This window comes from Callospermophilus lateralis, chromosome 10, assembly GCF_048772815.1.
Source record: "Callospermophilus lateralis isolate mCalLat2 chromosome 10, mCalLat2.hap1, whole genome shotgun sequence".
NCBI lineage: Eukaryota > Metazoa > Chordata > Mammalia > Rodentia > Sciuridae > Callospermophilus > Callospermophilus lateralis.
The window spans coordinates 128,508,685-128,527,464 of record NC_135314.1 but is presented as its reverse complement, the minus strand read 5'-3'; the positions used below and the strand labels follow the sequence as shown (position 1 = coordinate 128,527,464).

Sequence of the window (18,780 nt, the reverse complement as noted above, 5' to 3'; positions counted from 1 at the left end):
TCGCCTCGACTTCCCAGCATGCCCCGCGCCGTCTCCTTGGCGACGGCGCCAAACAGCTGTAGCCTCGGTGTTCCGGAGCGCGGCGGGGTGCCGCTGCCCCTAAATTGAGGCCCGCCGAGTTACTGGCGGGACTCGGGCATGCCACCGGGGCCGCCGCTCCTCCGCCCGCGGCGGCGAAAGGTAATGCGAACTGCGCTCCTGGCGGCGTGCCCCGCTCCCCCTCGCGGGGAAGGTCGTGACTTCGAGCTGCCGCGGGCAGGGTCCTGCTTCTCTAGGCCTCTCTCCTTGCTTCTTATTATCGCCGACTCGTCACCTCCTGGATCTCTTAGTCTCGGGAAAATAATAGTATCTGTTCCCCTCGATATGGCCTAAGCAGCTTTGAGAATTGTTTGCTTTACATCAAAGTTGAAGTTTACCTTTAAGGACAGTTAGACGTCTAGTTTAGCAGAACCACATCGGCTTCCTCGAGTTTATTACCAGGGAACAAGTTTGTTTCAGCAAGTGGTAAACACTCACTTTTCCTTTGTTTTTGCTCCAGGGAGATTCTTTTCACTTCCCGTGGATAACTTGCATAAGAAGATAATCTCTCCCCTTTCTAGGTTCTCATCCATCTTTTCATTTGTCCCCTCTTCCCCACCCCCACCCCCCTTTGGGCGGCAGTTAGTCTGTTGGACACTATTTTGCCCTCATAACATTCTAGTGTATGTCAAGTGTTGTGCCAAGTCCTGGGCATACAAAGGTTTCTTCTTGCGCTCAGGGGTTAGGGGTGTTGATGAGAGAACAGGTAGATCAGGTGAACTGTAAATCTAAAAGCTGGTACATTGCTGGGTAGACTTATAGGGGCGACCAGGGGAAAGGATGGACTACACGTGCACTGGGAGGACCCAGGGTAGCAGGGCTGATGTGAAGTTGGGCTGCAGGGACCCTAACCCCAGAGTACTCTGCAGCCCAGGACAGACTGCTTGTAGGCTGCCAGATTTAAACTCTTCTTTACAAATAGGAGCTCTGGATCTGAACCTCCCGTAACTATTCTGCCCTTGAATTCTGTGCTTTACTAACTGGAGACTTTAATCTCTCTAAAATAAGAATTACTGAGGGATCTGAAACCCTGTTTTCAGTTGAAAAGATCGAGAGTCCCTACGTTTTTCTGAACAGCTCAATTTGTCCAGAATACACTTTTATATGCTAGTGAGGAAAGCAAAAGGTACATTTAGAGATTAGAGGCCTGCTCTCCAGTTTTCTCTATTTTTTTTTTAGCAGCAAATTGCCCTAATATTTCTTTGAGGAGGGGCATTTCTCTAATCTCACTGGCATGGGGTGAAATAACTAATTAGTTTGAAAATAAAATGTAATAAATAAAATTTTAAGTAAATAAAATGTGATCAATGGATTTTTAAGTAATAAAGTGTAATAAATGGTTATTTACATGTTTATGCTCTCTTTTAAGAATATAGGAGGTCATTTTGTGGTTGATCCTAGTTGTGGTTAACTTACGCTACTATCACATAAAGACAACTGGTCTTCATTATAAAAATAGATTTTTTTAAAAAAAATATTTTTTAGTTGTTGATGGACCTTTATTTTATTTATTTATATGTGTTGCTAAGAATTGAACTCAGTGCCTCACACATGCTAGGCAAGCGCTCTACCACTGAGCCACGACCCAGTCTCCCAAACAATAGCTTTTTGACTTATTACTTTGGAATTATTGAATATGAAAACCTAACTCTAAGGCATAGTCTTCAATTTAAAATTATTTTCATATAGGTTTAAAACAAAAGCATAATTTTTATGATTAGTAGCAAAACACTTAACTTCTTGATGAAATAAAAATTATTTTACTCTGTACCTACTCATGAAATAGTCCTACTTCTCATAACTCTGCCATACATTTCATATGTCCTTGAGGAATTACAAATTTATCCATAGCACATTTATATTCAGCTAATATTAGTATATGATTTTAGTTTTGAAATACATTTGTATTCCAACCGGAGAGATTACTCTCTACCCAGAGGGTATATAAGAAGCTTCAGAAACTGGGTCAGAATTTGCTTAGCATGGGAAGAAATTCATTCTGAATTCTTATCCTTCCTCTCATCTATAATAATAAGTGGAAAAACTATGATTAAAATTTACAGGAAAAAAACTAAACCAGTATTAAGCTATTTTCTTTAATTCTAACTCAGTATTTGTAAACCATAATAGACCTAAAGTGCAAAGAGAGTATTGCAAAATGTTGATGCAAGTGTGTAGATTTAAGGAATTGACAACTGTATTTGGATCTTTTTTTTTTTTTTTTTTTTGATGGTCCTAGAGATTTAACCCCAGGATACTCTATTACTGGGATAGATTCCCCAGCCTTATTTAAATACTTATTGTACTGAGGATTGAACCCAAGGGCACTTTACCATTGAGCCACATCCTCAGCTCTCCTTATTTTTTAATTTGAGACAGGGTCTTACAAAGGCTGGCATCAAATTTGCAATCCTTCTGCCTCAATCTCTGGAATCACTGGGAGTACAGATGTATGTGTGGTTCCCAGGCCATCATTTTTCATGGTTTTCTTCTCTCTCTCTCTCTCTCCTCCCCACCTCTGTCTTTCCCCTTCTCTCTCCCTATTTCTCTCCCTCCCTCCCGCTCCCCTTCTTTTGGGGTTTGAATCCAAGGGGGGTACCTTACCACTGAGCTACATCCCCAGCCCTTTTTATTTTTATTTTAAAACATTTTTAAAATATAGGATCCTTCACAAATTTGCATGTCATCCTTGCTCAGGTATCATACTAATCTTTTCTATATTGTTCCAATTTTTGTATGCCCTTTTATTTTAATTTTATTAAGGATTTTGCTAAGTTGCTTAGGATCTTTCCAAATTGCCTGGACTGGCCTCTAATTTGAAATTCTTCTGCCTTAGCCTCCTGAGTAGCTGGGATTACAGGTGTGTACCACCAGATGGGCTGGATAGCCCTTTGCTTGTTTGTTTTTAGTTTTGACAAATTTGGATGTACAAAGATAGACTCTCTTGATATGAAAGATTGCCTTGTCCTGGAATTTGCAGCTTCTACCTTTTTTCTTTCCTTTGAAGTCATTAAAGCTAACCAATATAGAATCATTCAGTCTGTTAATCAAGGTGCAGTTCTCACTGTCTAAAACTTATATATTCTATAGGAGTCTTTTAGCATCTTTTAGACCTGATGTGTGAATTTTTCACATTTCAGGCATTGACCAACATTTGCTGGATGAATTGGATCATCTATTAGGAGACTTGATTGTTAAGTTTCTATAAATGAATAGACCATACTATCTTGTTTGGAGCAATGTTGAAATTCCAGGAGGCAGCTAAGTGTATGTGTGCATCAACAGCTGTTTCCACTTATCCAGAGACCTTGATTGCAAGAAGATATGTGCTTCAGCAGAAACTTGGAAGTGGAAGTTTTGGAACTGTCTACCTGGTTTCAGATAGGAAAGCCAAAAGAGGGGAGGAATTGTAAGTAAAATGCTTCATACTGACCTTGGCTCCCTGTATGTGCAACTACTGGCTGATTAAGAACATTGGATAACCTTGAACCTGTTTTTTGCATTAAAGCAAGAAGCTACTAAAGCTATTCCTTCATTTATCTCTTCAGATATGTTTTTTTTTCCTTTCTTCTTTTGTGGTCTTGGGAATTGAACTCAGAGCCTCATGCATGCCAGGCAAGCGCTCTGCCACTCAGTTGTACCCCAGCCCCAGATAAGGTTCTTAAAGGCATTTCAGTTGTGAATAAAGTATCCAAATGACCTAAAGAAGGTAAATGGGGTAGATCATATGATAATTTTTTCGTAAACCACAGTCCCAATTACAATATTGCTTTCACTGAACTTGATTGAAACTTCTTGAATAAGAAAAAAAAGTAATGTTTATGACTGCACTTTCAGAAGTGTTATGAAATATAAATAAGCAGTAATTCACATTTGAGGTGAAAATGATGTACTAAAGAAAACATGGCATTAATTTTATTTCTCTGAAAGAAATTTTCAAAATCTGTACTCAAAAAGCCCTCAGATAGATATTTAAACCAAATTCAGTCTTTGTTTAAAATTAGCTTATGTTAATGACGTCCTTGTAAATTGCTTTTCTTTGGTTTTGACCCCATAACTCCCAGAGGAAAATGTAATAATACTTTTTGGATAGTACATTTCTTCTGGATGAGGATACACTTTCATTTTTAGCTTAAAGCTTTTTTTTTTTTTTTTTTTTTAATTTTGGCAGTGAAAGTTGGAACTGAAGTTAGGATAAGAAACTTGCAGTTAGAAACAGGAGCAGAGAAAGCAGAAGCAAAATGATCTAAGAAATCAGCCCTTAGCCCTAGAAGACCAGATTTCCATCCCATAGTCTGTTCTTTTATTCAGAAGTTTTTTTTTAGATACTCTGAGTTATTCCAGCTTTTTCTCATTGGATATTTAAGTGCAGATTTAAAGTTAGTGTGTGATAAATACTTTTCTACTTCTTCATATTAATAGAAATTACAAAAGTAAGTGTCACTAATGCTACTACTTTATTTTAAATATCAACCTTTAAAGTAGTTTGTGTAGAATAATTTTAAATAGTTTTCAATAAATTTCTACATGAAGAATGGTGAAAGAGCCGGAATTTTACTGATATTCTTAGAACATGCATTATGACTCCTGCCCCCAAAAGGATTTTTCCCCTTTAATCCTAGAGGTGGCTCTTCTAGCAGCACAGAGTAGGATGATGAATATTTGGCAATTATTAGAGAGTCTTCAGCATTGAGCATAAGACCTAATTTTGGCTGAGGACTTATAAAAACCACACTTTGGACCATGTCAAATTTGAGTTTTTTCAACTAATGAGAGAGATGAGGAATTTAAAGAGAATTCACAGAAAGGCTAAAATGTTGATGAAAAGGAGCTAAAATAAAATGTGTGAAAACCGATCTTGAAAGCTCTGGACTTGAGATTAATGAGTGTAGAGTGTGTGGGGGTGGGTATGGGTATGTAAGGCTGTTCATAGGGGGAAAGAAAGTAAGAAAAGGTGGGGGGTCTGGGACTGGTTGGCTGGTAATGATTTATAAGTGACCTTTCTTATATTGGAAATAATCTTAAAACACATGACTTGAGCTGAAGATGACAGACAAATCCTAGTGTTGTGGAATGAATCCAATGGTGAGAATAATGGTCAAATCATTTGGCACTAAAAGGTCTAGTCTAGGATTATTTGGAAAAAGAATCATTCATCATCTAAAATAAATTACATACTGGTCGCATGCAGCCTTCAGGTGTGTTTTGTTTGATCTGCAAAGAATTTCTTTTAAATCCTAAATTAGTAGTTGCTAGTATTTTCAAATGGGCAGCTCTCAAAAATTGAGCATTCCATCTCCTTTAGAAGAATAAAACAAAAAGATTGAGTAACATTTGCTAAAATCTGTGCCTATGGAGCCACAGTGGACTGGACCTGGCTAGCAACTACTCCCTTTGGACAAATTCTTTGTTATCTGATTAGCCACATTCCTGCTCCTGTTCATGCTCCTTAGGCCTAACTGCATCTTACCTTTCCACTATCTGCTGTTTTTTTGTTTTTTTTTCTGGAAATTTACTAAACCAGAAAGAGAATGGGTTTAGAATGCTAGAAAGAGGGCACTACAGTGTCATCATTAAGACCATGGCTCAGAAGCTAAAGAAGCCAAAGAGTAAAGCAATACCTGTTCTTAACTGTGAGGTTAATGTTACTCTGGTTCCTAATCTGAACTTTACTATGCTCATCTGAAACGTGGTATAATATCTCATAAGACTGTAATAAGGATTAAATAAAATGTCTACCTATTTTTATAAGATGAAGCTATCACATGGCCTTACAGAGAATTATCACTCAGTAACAACTGAAATTCACCTTAATTATAAACAAGCCAAGTCAATAAAATAATTAAAGGAAGTCTAATCAAACTTTAGCCAATCTACCCAGTGACTGCTTTTGGAATCCTCTACTAAGTGGAAGTTTTTCTTTTGCACTCTGCTTTTGAGAAACAAATCTTCCAAAGTAATTTGCTATTAGGCATGTGATTTTAAAAACTTCTTCAAGGATTTTTTTCGATATTATAATAATTCTGTTGTCATTTACTCTTTTACATCTCTAAAACTTATAAAAAGAAAATTTACAATCAAAGTATTGCAGTTTCTCATTATGCCACTTGGGGGCACCACTCTATCATTGATATTTTGTGTATACTGTGATCTTTAATTACATTCTTTTAAATTTTTATTGACTTCCAGATTAGCTATGGGATAAAAGTAAAAGCCACACGCATTACACTTGATTATTGCATGTTTGGAGAGAGTTTTCTTTTGGTATAAATATCTGGCATTCCTTTTTTAGTTATCTCAGTTGAATAAAATTAAATTGTTAAATTGAGTAGTGAATGGGATAGAGGTTTTTCCTTTATTGTGTTTTACATTTTGAAATTTAAAAAGCAACTTTTGGGATTTTAAAAAATAAGTATAGCTACTCTGGTCTAATTAATGTAATTATGTTGTATTCCTAAAAAGATTTTTCTAGTTTTAGTTCATAATTTCATCTTATATTTTTGTTAAGATGTCAAAGTATGTTTTCTTTTTTGCAAACCCAAATGATTTTTTAATTGACACCTGGGTATTTGTACATATTTATGGGATACTATGTGCTATTTTTATACACACATATACATATACACACACATACACACACTTGTATATATAATATAATGTTCAAATCAGGGTAAGTATGTCTCTTTCCTCTATATATACCACTTCTATGCCATGAAACCATTAAAAATCTTGTCTTGTAGCTTTTAAAAAATATACAGTACATTATCATTATCTATAGTCACACTACTGTGAAATAGAACATAGAACTTATTTCTCACATTAAACTATACCTTAGTATCCATTAACTAACCTTTTCCCATACATTCTACAGCCTTTGGTAACCATTATTTTAAATTCTACTTCTATGAGATAAATTTCTTTAGACATATGAGTGATGTTATGTGGTATTTGTCTTTCTATGTCTGGCTTATTTCACTTAAGAAAGTATTTTCCTGCTTATCCATGTTGTTATAAATGATAGAATTTCATTATTTTTATGTCTAGATAGTATTTCATTGTGTAAATGTACCAAACTTTCTTTATCCATTCATCATTTGATGGGATACTTAGTTTTATTATATTTCTTGGCTGTTAGGAATAGTGCTTCAATAAACAAAGATGTCTAGTTTACATAGTAATTTCATTTGCTTTGAATATATGATCAGTAGTGTGATTGCTGGATCATATGGTCACTTTATTTTTAATTTTCTGAGGAACCACCTTATTGTTTTCCATAATTGCTGTACTAATTTACATTCCTTCAAATGGTGTGCAGAGGTTCTCTTTTTTCTACATTCTTGTCAATACTTGTTATCTTTAATCTTTTTGGTAATAGCCATTCTAACTGGAATGAGGTGATATCTCATTGTGGTTTTGATTTGCATTTCCCTGATGATTAATGATGCTATGTATTTTTCATCTATCTGTAAGTTGTTTCTGTCTTCTTTTGAGAAATGTCTCTTTAGGTCTATTGCCCATTTTTAAATCAGAATATGTGTTTTACTATTTTTCTTTTTTCTATTAAGTTTCTTAAGTTTCTTATATATTCTCGATGTTAACTCTTTGTCTTTTTTTTTTTTTTAAATGCACAACAGCAGTGGAAAGCATTACAATTCTTATTACACATATAGGGCACAATTTATCTTATCTCTTTACATAAAGTATGTTCACGCCAATTTATGCCTTTATACATGTACTTTGTTGTTGTTGTTTTGCATTACAATTCTTAATACACATATATACCACAATTTTTTGTATCTCTGTTAGCATATAAAGTATGTTAACACCCAATTCAAGTCTTCATATATGTACTTTGTATAATGATGTCCATCACATTCTACCATCCTTGTTAATCCCCTGCCCCATCCCTTACCCTCCCACCCCTCTTCCCTATATAGAATTCATCTATTCCTCCCATGCTCCTCCTCCCTACCCCACTGTGAGTCAACCTCCTTATATCAGAGAAAACATTCAGCATTTGTTTTTTGGGGGATTGGCTGACTTCACTTAAGCATTATTTTCTCCAATGCCATCCATTTACCTGCAAATGCCATGATTTTGTTCTTTTTTTTTTATTGCTGAGTAAAATTTCAATTGTGTATATATGCCACATTTTTTTATCCATTCATCTACTGAAGGACATCTAGATTGGCTCTGCAATTTAGTTATTGTGAATTGTGCTGCTATAACCACTGATGTGGCTGTGTCCCTATAGTATGCTGTTTTTAAGTCTTTTGCGTATAAACAGAGGAGAAGGATAGCTGGGTCAAATGGTGGTTCCAAGATCATATGATTCCATATTTCCAAGGAATCTCCATATTGCTTTCCAAATTGGCTGCACCAATTTGCAGTCCCACCTGCAGTGTATGAGTGTAACTTTTCCCCCACATCCTCACAACACTTATTGTTGTTTGTCTTCATAATAGCTGCCATTCTAACTGGAGTGAGATGATATCTTAGAGTAGTTTGATTTGCATTTCTCTGATTCCTAGAGATGATGAACATTTTTTTATATATTTATTGATTGATTGTATATCCTCTTCTGAGAAGAGTCTGTTCAGATCCTTGGCCCATTTGATGATTGGATGATTTGTTTTTTCGGTGTTTAGCTTTTTGAGTTTTTTATATACCCTAGAGATTAGTGCTCTATCTGATGTGTGAGGGATAAAAATTTTCTCCCAGGATGTGATCTCTCTGTTCACCTCACAGATTGTTTCTTTTGCTGAGAAGAAACTTTTTAGTTTGAGTCCATCTCATTTATTGATTCTTGGTTTTAATTCTTGCAATATAGGAATCTTATTAAGGAAGTTGGGGCCTAATCCCACATGATGAAGTTTAGGGCCTACTTTTTCTTCTATTAGACACAGTTTAATTTTACTAGGACCTTGATCCATTTTGAGTTATGTTTTGTACATGGTGAGAGACAGGGGTTTAATTTCATTCTGTTGCATATGGATTTCCAGTTTTCCCAGCACCATTTGATGAAGATGCTATCTTTTCTCCAGTGCATGTTTTCGAAGCTTTGTCTAACATAAGATAATTGTAATTTTGTGGGTTAGTCTCTGTATCCTCTATTCTGTACCATTGGTCTACTGGCCTGTTTTGGTGCCAATACTATACTGTTTTTGTTAGTATTGCTCTGTAGTATAGTTTTAAGTTCTCATATAGCAATACCTCCTGCTTCACTCTTCCTGCTTAGGATTGCTTTAGCTATTCTGGGTTTCTTATTCTTTCAAATGAATTTCATGATTGCCTTTTCTATTTCTGTGAGGAATGCCATTGAGATTTTTATTGGAATTGCATTAAATCTGTATAGTGCTTTTGGTAGTATGGTCATTTTGATAATATTAATTCTGCCTATCCAAGAGCAAAGGAGACCCTTCCATCTTCTAAGGTTTTCTTTGACTTTTTTCTTTAGGGTTCTATAGTTTTCATTGTATAGTTCTTTCACCTCTTTTGTTAAGTTGATTCCCAAGTATCTTATTTATTTTGAGGATATTGTGAATGGAGTAGTTTTCCTCATTTCCTTCTCAGAGGCTTTGTCACTGATATACAGGAATGCCTTTGATTTATGGGTGTTGATTTTATAACCTGCTACCTTGCTGAATTCATTTACTAGTTCTAGAAGTTTTCTGGTGGAGCTTTTTGGGTCTTCTAGGTATAGAATCATATCATCAGAAAATAGAGCTAATTTAAGTTCTTCTTTTCCTATACATATTCCTTTAATTTCTTTCATCCGTCTACTTGCTCCAGAGAGTATTTCAGGAACTATGTTGAATAAAAGTAGAGAAAGAGGGCATCCCTGTCTTGTTACAGATTTTAGAGGGAATGCCTTCAGTTTTTCTCCACTTAGAATGATGTTGGCCTGAGGCTTAGTGTAGATAGCCTTTACAGTGTTGAGATATGTTCCTGTTATCCCTAGTTTTTCTAGTGTTTTGAACATAAAGGGTGCTGTATTTTGTCTAATGCTTTTTCTGCATCTATTGAGATGGTCATATGATTCTTATCTTTAAGTCTATTGATGTGATGAATTACATTTATTGATTTTCGAATGTTGAACCAACCTTGCATCCCTGGGATGAATCCCACTTGATCATGGTGCACAATCTTTTTGATATGTTTTTTGTATTTGATTTGCCAGAATTTTATTGATAATTTTTGCATCTATGTTCATTAGAGATATTGGTCTGAAGTTTTCTTTCTTTGAAGTGTCTTTGTCTGGTTCTGGAATCAGGGAGATATTGGCCTCATAGAATGAGTTTGGAAGTGCTCCTTCTTTTTCTATTTCCTGAAATAAATCGAAGAGTATTGGTATTAGTTCTTCTTTAAAGGTCTTGTAAAACTTGGTTGTGTATCCATCCAACCCTGCGCTTTTCTTGGTTGATAATCTTTTGATGGCTTCTTCTATTTTCTCACTTGATATTGGTCTGTTTAAGTTGTGTATATCTTTCTGACTCAAAACTGGGTAGATCTGCTTTTTTTTGGTATTTGCTAAGAGTTGCTTTATGGCATAGTATATGGTCAAATTTGTCGATGCCTTCAATGTCTTCTATTTTGTTGGAGTATATGGTTTCAAAACAATTTCAAATTATCCTCTGTATTTCTGTAATGTGTGTTGTAATATTGCCTTTTTCATCACATATGCTGGTAATTTGAGTTCTCTCTCTCCTTCTCTTCATTAGTGTGGCTAAGGTCTGTCAATTTTATTTATTTTTTCAAAGAACCACCTTTTAGTTTTGTCAATTTTTTCAGTTGTTTCTTTTGTTTCGATTTCATTGATTTCAGCTCTAATTTTAATTATTTCTTGCCTTCTACTGGTTTTGCTGCTGATTTGTTCTTCTTTTTCTAGGACTTTGAGATGTAGTGTGAGGTCATTTATTTGTTGTCTTTTTCTTCTTTTAAGGAAGAACCCTATGCAATGAATGTACTGCTTTCATAGTGTCCCAGAGATTTCTATATGTTGTATCTGTATTCTCATTTACCTCTAAGAATTTTTTAATCTCCTCCTTGATGTCTTTTGTTATCATTGTTCATTCAGTAGCATATTGTTCAGTCTCCATGTTATGCACAAATTTTTATTTTTTATTTTGTTATTGATTTCCAATTTCATTTCATTATGATCTTATAAAATGCATTGTAGTATCTCTACTTGCTAAGAGTTGCTTTGTGGCATAGTATGTGGTCTGTTTGAGGGAAGGATCCATGTGCTGCTGAGAAGAAGTATATTCGCTCAATGTTGGTTGAAATATTCTATATATGTCAGTTAAGTCTTAAGTTATTATTTGTGTTATTGAGTTCTATAGTTTCTTTATTCATCTTTTGTTTGGAAGATCTATACAGTAGTGAGAGAAGTGTGTTAATGTCACCCACGATTATTGTGTTGTGGTAAATTTGACTCTAGAACTTGAGAAGAGTTTGTTTGATGAACATAGCTGCACCCACCATTGTTTGGGGGCATATATATTTATGATTTTTATGTCTTGTTGGTGTATGGTTCCCTTGGACAGTATGTAATGTCCATCATTATCCCTTTTGATTAACATTGGCTTGAAGTCTACTTTATTTGATATGAGTATGGACACCCCTGCTTGCTTCAGTAGTCCATGTGAGTGGTATGATTTTTCCTAATCTTTTACCTTCAATCTGTGTATGTCTTTTCCTATCAGATGATTCTCCTGTAGGCAGCATTTTGTTGCATCTTTTGAGAAAATCCAATCTGCTAGCCTATGTCTTTTGATTGGTGAGTTTAAGCCATTAACATTTAGGGTTACTATTGACACATGGTTTGTATTTCCAGCCATATTTGTTTATTTTTGTTATTTAATTTGACTTGGTTTTCCTCTTTGATTAGTTTTTCCTTTAGGGAGCTACCTCCCTCTGCTGTTTTTCATTGTTGTTTTTCATTTCCTCTTCATGAAATATTTTGCCAAGAATGTTTGGTAGTGCCAGTTTTCTAGCTATAAATTCTTTAACTTTTGTTTATTGTAGAAGGTTTTTATTTCATCTTCAAATCTGAAGCTTAACTTTGCAGGATACAAGATTCTTGGTTGGCACCCATTATCTTTCAGAGCTTAAAATATGTTGTTCCAGGATCTTCTAGCTTTCAGGGTCTGTGTTGAAAAATCTGTCATTATTCTAATTGGTTTACCCCTGTATATGATCTAATTCCTTTCTCTTTTGGCTTTTAAAATTCTCTCCTTATCCTGTATGTTGGGTATTTTCATTATAATTGCCTTGGTGAGGATCTCTTGTGATTTTGCACATTTTCGGCATCCTGTAGGCTTCTTGGATTTGGATTTCATTTCATTCTTCATGTTTGGAAAGTTTTCTGATATTATTTCACTGAATAGATTGTTCATTCTTTTGGTTTGGACCTCTATGCCTTTCTCTATCCCAATAATTCTTAAATTTGGTCTTTTTATGCTATCCCATATTTCTTGAATGTTCTGCTTATGGTTTCTTATTATTTTCTCTGTGTTGTCTATGTTTTTTTCAAGATGATATATTTTATCTTCATTGTCTGATGTCCTGTCTTCTAAGTGGTCTACTTTGTTGGTGATGCTCTCATTTGAGTTTTTAATTCAGTTTATTATTTCTTTCATTTCAAGGATTTCTGGGTTTTTTTTTTTTTTAATATAACCTCTATCTCCCTGTTGAGGTGATCTTTTGCTTCTTGGATTTATTTATATAGCTCATTGTCGAAGTGATCTTTCACTTCCTGTATTTGTTCTCTAATGTCTTCTTTGAGAACCAAAAAACATTTTAATTATGTATATCCTGAAATCTTTCTCTGTAATTTTTTCTGCTATAGCTCTTCTTCTAATGATGTGGTGTCTTGATTTGTTTGTGGTACTTTCTTCCCTTGTCTTTTCATGTTGCTCATGTTTCTTTCTTTCCAGCTCTGTGGGACTGGTGTGTTAATGTTTTTATCTTATAGATTTGTAGTGCTCTTGTATGGTTTCAAGATCCCTCCTTTGTGGGGAAAGACAATGTAAACTGATCCCAATATCAACAATACATCACCTATGAACAAATTGTTGTTATTAAAACATTTATAGTTAGTCTCAATGTCCAGAAATGTTGGATTCAATTATTATTTAAAATATAATCAGTAGTTTCATAAAAGGTGTATAATTTCTGGTGGTGGACAGTGAACTGGGGGTCGGGTATAGGACAATATGCTAAGGGAGAAAGGTGTAAGGGTGTGGGGTTAATATAACTTTGGAAATTTGGAGGAGAACTCTAATGAAGAGGGTTAGTAGCAGGGGAATGCACAGGAGGTAATTTAGGGTAGACAAGTATGTGGGAGGACAGTAGAGTACATAAAAACAAACACACATATGTATTTAGAAAATTACAGGATGTTAAAATAGTAAAATTTGGAGCTTGAAAGAAGAAGAAAGAGAAGAAAAACGAAGGGAAATAAAGAAAGAAAGAGAAAAAGAGAAGAAAAAAGGGGGGGCTTATGCAATTCCTCTATATTATATTATTCTGGTGACTCAGTTTTCAATGTTCTATTTCATGCAAAGCTCTTGGTTTCATATATGTTGGGGTTGTGAGGGCCAGAGGATAGAAGGGTAGAGGCAAAGAAGAAGGATAAGAAAAGAAAAAAAAGTCTTAAAATTCCGTTTCCTTCCTGCTTTTCTTCTCTTCTAGTAGGTAGAGTTTTCTATTTTAAGGTGGGGTCTCTGTCCTCAGGGTGGTGTTGGTAACCAGGGTGAGGAGACTTGTGCACCCGGTATGGTATCCCACTCATGCCTGGAGCTTCCCCCTTCCTGGTCTCTCTGTTTTGTTCCGGGTTTTAGACCCCTCCCCTCTCTTGCTTATCAGGACCCAACTGCAGGACCTCTTGCCCTCAGGCTCACACCAAGTGGGCAGCGCCCTGGTTGCACTGCGCTCCTGATCAACTGAGAGTGGTTTTTGTGCTGGGTAGTCACTGTGCCAAGTAATCGCAGCTGGGGAGGGGAAGAGGGGGAGGAAGTTGGAAACCAGGTATCTGTTCAAATGGAGATCCACACTGATAGTCATGCTCACCAAAAAATGAAGAGAAAGGTCTTCCAAGATGGAATTAGTCTGCTTCCAGCCCCTGGGTGTCTGGTGAAGTGAGGGGAGCTGGGATGGCCTTGTGCTGTGGCTAGTTTGCAGCCATGTGACCTGTGTGGGAGCATAGGTGATTTTGCTACACTGGTCGAGAGCCCTGTGTGCACTAGAACTTCGGGCTTTGGGTCCAGAGTCCCGAGTCTTACTGGAGCACAGAGGCTCTGGTTTCTGCACAGGTGGTTGCAGCTCTGGTGGTTCTGCAAAAATCTGCTGTATAGGGGTCCTGTCACATGCTCTGAGATGTTGTATTCCGTCTAAGTGAAACCTTGTGGAGATGCTGCCTGACTGCTTTCGTGGATTCATTCCACAGAGCAGTCAGAAACAGTACCTCCTCTCTTCTGCCATCTTGGATCCCACTTGGCTTCTCCTCCATGTTAACTCTCTATGAGATGTAAAGACAAACCCAAAAGATTTTAATGAGTTAACACAATGCAAGTGTTTTAATAGAAAAGAGATGCCAAGGAGGTTGACTAAACCTAAAATACATGATTAACTTATAACTATTTCCACCACTGCAATGAATTTCTACATTCATCTTATCATTGGATGATCTTTTACAGGTAACAACTTTTTTTTTTTTTTCCAATTTCATCACAAGATATAATCATTCTATTATGTGGACTTGATTTTCTTCTGGGGTATGTTTGATCAACTATTAAGAATTTAATACAATTTGGACTGGGGATGTGGCTGAAGCGGTAACGTGCTCGCCTGGCATGCGTGGGGCGCTGGGTTCGATCCTCAGCACCACATAAAAATAAAATAAAGATGTTGTGTCCACCGAAAACTGAAAAATAAATATTAAAAAAAATTCTCTCTCCTAAAAAAAATTAATATTGAATCTTTGCTCTGAACTGATCAAGAGAGGGAGCCAAATCAGAAGATAAAACATTTCTAATCTGAAAGAGTCAGAATTAACTGACATAAAACAACTTATAAATGGTCCAAAACAAAACTTAAATATCTGTGTGGCAGATTGCTCTTAGATATGTTGCAGTGGCCAAATTTGGCTCTCTTTCTGGCTAACTATGGTCCTTATCTTCCTGGTTTCTCTCTTATTATCTAAGAACTTTAATGTTTCCCTCTTGCTCTTGTCCATGTAAATATCCAAACATTTCCCCCCTTAACTGTGGCTCCTATACTTTGTCCTTTGCTTAAATCATGCGGTCAACATAATAACATAGAAATGCTTTTTCTCTCAAGAGGGCATTTCTTCCCAACCTCCTACGTCTACAACATGAGAAGAGGATCACAAGTTTAATAGGAAAGTATAAGGGGCGACAGCCAGTGTCTCATGGGGGAAGGGGGTTCTTCTTCCTGCTGAGGAGGGTGTGAGCCACCTGAGAACTTTAAGTCTAAAATAATTAGTGGAGAACAATAGACAAAGAATCAGAAATGTATTTACAAAAGTGGAGCCCATGATATATCCAGTCCACACAAGAGCTGGAACTAGACGAAGGAAAGATGGCTTTAGTGGTTTACTTAAGCGGGTACATCAAAGGCAGGGATAAGATTTCAAGGGTGGAGTCTTGCTTCTTGATGTCTTGCTGTCAGCAGGTTGATTGGCATCTTGGCAGGTTACACCCATCTCAGATGCTATGTGGGACATGGCAGAGTGGGACAGAAATTCACAGTGTGTCAGGGCAGTTAACCAGAGGAAATGTCCACTGTCATTCCCAGACACCAGATGTTCCTATCCACTAGGCTTGATGCATGGTGGCCCACACGCAGTCCATGGATGGCTCAAAATAGGAGAGACCTCTAAGACTTTCAATGTCTTCAAGCAGCCAATACATAGAACTTCAGGGCTTGGCCTCCTTGAGGAGTTCTTGGGTCTGTATTTGTGTGGATTTTTAAAAGTCTTAAACTAATTTCTCACTCATTCATGGAAACAAAATGGAGGAGAGGGGGCCAGGAGTTGTTGCTAGAATTAGTTTCACTTACAACAGAGAGGAGTGATTTTAGATCTAAGAGTGAAGAAGATGGAAAGTTGTAAAAAGGCAGTTGAATATTGTGTGCCTATATGAATATGTAACAACAAATTTCACTATTATGTAAAATTTTAATGCAGCGGTAAAATTTTTAAAAGGCAATTTTAAAAAAACCCTAGTTTTAGGATTAGAGTCTATTACTGTATAGACTCACAATTTTCTAAACCCTAGTCTCTCCTGAGAGCATGTCAGACTTAACAGCCCAGATTCAAAGTGTTGTACTAAGATAGAACCACCATCTGGCATAGGGTTGAAGGGGGACAGTGTCTTTGAAAGACCGAATAATGTTTGAGTCACCATACTGGAACCAGGCCTCAGCTTTTCATCTTAAAATACCCAGAAGCAGGGAGCCTTGGTGAAGAGCTTATGCTAACTAAGTCTAGACAAGATATATCCATAAACCATTATGCTAATTCTTAATTCAAGACCTAGAATGAAAAGTTATCTCATTCCTTGATTTTCTGATGGAAATTCTGGAGAGACTGAATATCTAATCAGAGGTGAAAATATTCCCCAAACAACAGTGGAATAATTGGACCATTGTTCCCTTATGCCAGATAAGGGGTCTCATCCTTATAACACAGAACAACATTCTATTTTTCTGGGAATCCTCAGACCCATGGTCTCTCTATGAAATAGTTCTGGATGCAGAAACATACAATTATCCTTAAGGGAACCTCCTTCCCCCAAAGTATTGAAACTAACACATGTACATTTTACAAAAAAAGATGCAGATTTGTATAAAGAAGCCAGAAAATAATCTAAGATCCAGCCATCCAATTTTTGGTTCTTTCTGTATGCACTAACAAAAATTTATTCAATCTTTTAAGGAAACATGGCATTGGTCTCAGTGGTTGCCTCCGAGATAGAGGATAGGGAGAAAAGGAGACTTACTTTTGACTGAACTCTTTTTGTGTATTTGGTATTTTGTACCATGTTCAAGATTCAAAATAAAACAGAAAAATCCACAAAACAAAACAAAACAAAAAACAAACCCAAAAACCAAAAAAAAATCTCTGCTTATTCAACAAATATTGATCACAATTTACTACTGGTCACTGGCTCCTCAGGAAACTTGAGTCTGATGTAGTGGTTCTTAACTGTGGCTGAACAGTAAACTCACAATATTTTAAAGATACAGATAACCAAGTCACAGACGAATAGATTCTATTTAGCCTGGAGTGTGGCCCCGGTATCAGAGTTTTTTGAGATCTTCAAGGTAATCTGAAGGGACAAGTAGGCTTAAAATTAGAGTCTGGTCTTGTGGGAGATAAAAACACTAATTTTCCAATCATAAAAAGAAGTAATTATAGATTGCAGTACCTACTACTGTGAAAGAAAAGTATTGGTTGCTACCTAGCACATGCAAGATCCTAGTTCAATACCTAGTAATAAATAAATGAATAAATAAATATATAAATTTAAAAAGTAAAATAAAGTCTTGGTCGCTGTGATGTATAATGGACCCACCTAACCTGGCAGCATGAGGCTGGGCAAGGCAAGACTTCCCTGAGAAGCATTGTTTCAGCTGAGATCTTAAGAGTGACTAAGAAGTAGCTGGCAGTTTTTACCCTTTATTTGGTGTCATAATTGTCTGGAGGGCTTGTTAAAATACAAATTGCTGGGCTCTCCCTACCTCCAAAGTTTTTGATTTATAGATTTGTAGTCTGGTGGGAGGAGCCCGAGCATTTGCATGTCTAAGAGCTGCTCCTGGTTGCTAGAGGACCAGGATTTTGAATTAGGCAAAACTGTGGGGGAACAGTTCCATTCAGTGTAAGAGGCCCTAAAATGGTATAGAGGTTTAAAAGCACCATTCTAAATGCCTGCATCATAGTCTGTATGGTTTAATATCACTTGGCCCCCTCTTTATGGATCTCTAGGTTCTGACGTTCTCTTTAGACTGTTACTTTCCTCTTTCCAGGTCCTTAGAGACTTGATATAATGATCATTTTGGCATATCCTGTCAACAGCATAACTTTGGAAGACTAATGAACTGTATGCTTCAATCACTGACAAGTCACAGACATTCTATGTCATTAAATTGAAGTATTTTGGGGTCTCTTAAATTATGGCTACATTTGCTGAGAGGCTCAGTTGTAATTAGAAAAAAAGCACTTCATCCATTTTTAAGTTTATTTCTGACAAATTGAGAAATCAGTTTTCATATTATAAGGACTAAACTTAAAAAAAATCCTTCTTTCTATATATAAGTTTTCACTGTTCATAAAAAGGACATTATTTCTTTTTAGAAGTTTAATAAATTGATCATAGTAGCTGGATAATGACAAAAATAATTAAAATGAGTAATTATTGTTACTATAATGCATGGAATTTATAATATCTGAAGTAAATTTTTAATAACTCAATTGTGACAGTAATTCCTGCCATTTAATAGCTGATAGCAAATGATATTAAACAATAGGCTATTTAACAAGTGCCTAAGCTAGTGTTTATATATTACACCTACTGAAACCCATTTATGAATTTTTCTGTCTGATTTATTTAATCATTTTAGCATATCATTACAAGTTTTGAATCAATCTAGACAAAATATCAGTAGATTTAATGACTC

General features: G+C 36.1%; 1 protein-coding gene and 1 pseudogene across 8 annotated transcripts in view; one reads left to right on the top strand and one right to left on the bottom strand.

Annotated features, from left to right (window-relative positions):
* Positions 1–49: 49 nt before the first annotated feature.
* Nek11 (NIMA related kinase 11) overlaps positions 50–18,780 on the top strand; it is a 315,212-nt gene continuing 296,481 nt past the window's right edge. For 6 of the 8 annotated variants that reach the window (XM_076868274.2, XM_076868271.2, XM_076868272.2 and 3 more), the window contains exons 1-2: positions 92–180; positions 3,219–3,487. In XM_076868274.2, coding sequence (XP_076724389.2) covers positions 3,318–3,487 — 170 coding nt within the window. In that variant the 5' untranslated portion in view covers positions 92–180; positions 3,219–3,317. Of the gene's footprint in view, positions 181–3,218; positions 3,488–18,780 lie in introns of those variants that run through there. The other 2 variants (XM_076868276.2, XM_076868278.2) reach the window with 2 other exon arrangements.
* Positions 2,731–2,818, bottom strand: LOC143409018 (U6 spliceosomal RNA; annotated as a pseudogene).